Here is a 3,003-nt window from a genome sequence, read left to right as displayed (position 1 = left end):
ACATTGCCGCCTGTCGCCATTTCGAGACTCACGTGCGCTGCCGTTTAAACGGTTCGCCTTAATTTTTAATTTCACGCGATGATTTTCAGTCGACTTTTGCTACTACCGTCTACTCTGACTTTAGTCCGTCGCTTAAAGAAATTGGAGACTAATTTGAAAGAACGCCGATTCTATTGTTCGCGTGTAAGTAGCTCGAGAAGCTTATGGCGCAACGGTCGAAAGAATGAACCAGCTAAAGGACTTCTAACGTGGTGCAACGTGGTCTGTCTCAACGTTTGTTTTATATAGTACGATTACGAAGACCGTAGCTAGTTTCCAAGTGAAAATTGTTACTAAAAAGGCGACGTGTCTTGGTACAATGTCCAAGGAAGAAAACATTGACTCGTAGAGGGAAGGACAGAGGGTAAAATTCAATTCCATATTGAAAATTCCCGCACGAATTCGAATCACGCCTGCCACCATGTTCCCACTCGCTGCCATATTCTATGACAGACTACCCTCCTACACGATTCTCTCGAACCTCGTTAACGATCCAACGGTAGAATCGTCTTTATGGTAACACTAACCGTTCCTTTCATCCGTAATTCGTTCGATCTCTGACGATCGGCACACTGATCTGTTCTGTTCAGGCTGTGAAAGTCACCGAATTCCTTACTCACCGGCGAGAACGATGGCTGCCAGGAACAGCAGCACCAGCGAGGACCTCATCCTCGTCCAACGGAAGGAACGGCGCTTCCGGTTCCCGATGGAGGTTCCGTGACTCACGAGACTCTGACTTATCCACGCGTCCTACTGGCCTGTGTTTCACTCGTGTCGAATTCGACGATGGGATGATCAGATGGGGGCCGTTTTGGGTATTCGAACGAAGAGCTCGCGAGTTTCCCGGCACCACTTCCGGAAAAGAAGTCGAGATCGAGGAACAGCGCTCGCGGGCGCCCTGAGATCTTTGGCTACTCTCTCAGGTAGATCGAGAACGAGTGTGTTCGCTTCAAGGACGCGGACCTTGAAGGCGTAGGTACCACTAACGGACTGACCGAGGCCCGCCACTCGTCGCGCCTTATATTTCCACCACCACGTTGTACCCTGTTGGGCCCCCTCTTTCCTGCTCTTCGATCGTTGCTGTTCTGCGTCGATCCGACAATCGTTGCCTCGCTCCTGCTCCCCAGGATGCAGTGGCGTAGGAGTGTCTCACCTAGAAGACAACAAGCCTTAACTTAACCCGTGGGTCGTGTGCACGATGCGTCGAATCGGGGGAACAAGGGTAGGTGCACTGCCGGACGTAAGTGCTACTACGCCTACTGATATTTTATATTTTCTAGGCATTTTCTAGATATTTTATCGTAAATTTCTTACTTTACTCCTATCTCGTGAGATATACAATAATAAATAAAGTAAAATTGTTCTTTGCATCTTTTCCGGTAGATACAACGAGTAAAATGTCCTGATGCTTGTAGCTGGTGGTGCATTTACCGTATACGTTACTCCTCAAGAGTTTCAGAACCATCTTATTTACAAAGCGACGAATAAAAGGGTAGGATGATTTTATCCTTGATAAAGAAATTCACGCGTGTTTCGTATATTTTTATATCGTACAACGCGTTCGATGCGTTTTATATTTCAAGCTAGTCGAAATGACATAAATGATCGTAAAGTAAACGCTTGAAAGTTTTATCTCTTCGATCTTGCATACGATTCGTTATCAACCGTTTACATAAAATTCATCAAATTACTCAAACTACAAGACCATCGTTCGTATCGTACGAGTCGAAAGTCTCGAAACTGCCTTCGGTTTGATCGCTTTAAATTCACGGTCGCGATTCCCTACAGCGAATTGCAGCAACTTCGACTCTCGGCATATTCGCGAGTTTAACGATCTTGAGCGATAAAATCGCCGGATCAATACGGTGTTTATCGTTTGGAACGTTGTTGTAAAATAGTATGATTCACGAGTACACCGTTTCGAGTAGAAATAAAATTTCAGTAAAATGCATAGTTTGTAAGATTCAGAGGTTGTTATTTTCGAACGAACGTATTCTCAAATAACGGAGATGTTACGAATAGAACACAATTGTAAAAAAATCAGGGCGGTGCAATTTCTGGATTTTTTCGCAACGGAGATTCTTACGTAACAGAGAAAATACAAGTTTTCCGTTGCTTTGGAAACGCGAGTACGCGTGGCACCGCGTCGAAAGTGAAACGAGTTCGGATGCAACTGCACTCATTCAGCCGTAGATGCAACGTGACTGCGATTCCAGGAGCCGTTGCACTCATTTGTCTTCCTAATTCGATCTTGTCGTGGTTACACATCTCAGAAACGAAGTGCCCTGATTCGCTTGCTCGAGCTTCGAACGACCGTTCAAACTCGTTCGCTGAGACTCACGAGTACCCTTATCTTAAGTATTTCGCAACTTTGTTTCAAAAGTTCTTAAAAGTTATTTCTTCCTTTTATTCTCAAGTACAGTTTTTAAATTTAATTTTAATCAACAATTATATATATATATTGCAAAATTATAAATATACTACGACGTTTGAAAGATTAGAAAACACCTACGAGTACGTTGCGGAACTTGAAATCGACTACTTCAACGCTATCAACTACTTTGAACGAGGATTCAGAAAATCCTGCAAAGAAAGAAAATGCGGAGGATAAAAGAAGGAAAGACAAAAATCCTGCAATCCGTTTATCTGGTAAACGGAAAGGCTATCAGCAAGATGTTTCAAACGTTATATTCTAAAGATCGAAAGATGGACAAAATTGTTCAACCCCGGCTTCTCATCCTGGCGTGGAAATGTCAGATCGAAGCAAGGGCTCGGATGGCATTTTGGGGTAGATGACGAGCCGCCTGGTTAGGAAGTCTGCACACGCGTCTATTGCACCATCGTCGTCCGTCTCTGGGAATCGCGACGCGGGCCGGCACGTAAATGCCAACGATCTCGAATCTTTCGACCGTTGCGCCGCGCCAGCAGGTTGCCAGGCAAATGGATGGCTCGCGACCATCTCTG

General features: G+C 44.9%; 1 protein-coding gene across 2 annotated transcripts in view; it reads right to left on the bottom strand.

Annotated features, from left to right (window-relative positions):
* LOC100743732 overlaps nucleotides 1-3,003 on the bottom strand; it is a 24,043-nt gene that overhangs the window by 7,806 nt on the left and 13,234 nt on the right. For both annotated transcript variants that reach the window (XM_012394658.3, XM_003486041.4), the window contains exon 2: nucleotides 660-1,192. In XM_012394658.3, the coding sequence (XP_012250081.1) occupies nucleotides 660-708 (49 nt within the window). In that variant the 5' untranslated portion in view covers nucleotides 709-1,192. The remainder of the gene's footprint in view (nucleotides 1-659; nucleotides 1,193-3,003) is intronic.

This window comes from Bombus impatiens, unplaced genomic scaffold, assembly GCF_000188095.3.
Source record: "Bombus impatiens unplaced genomic scaffold, BIMP_2.2 scf_0096, whole genome shotgun sequence".
Lineage (NCBI taxonomy): Eukaryota > Metazoa > Arthropoda > Insecta > Hymenoptera > Apidae > Bombus > Bombus impatiens.
Note: the sequence above shows the minus strand (reverse complement) of the source record. Positions and strands in the feature narration are given on the sequence as shown.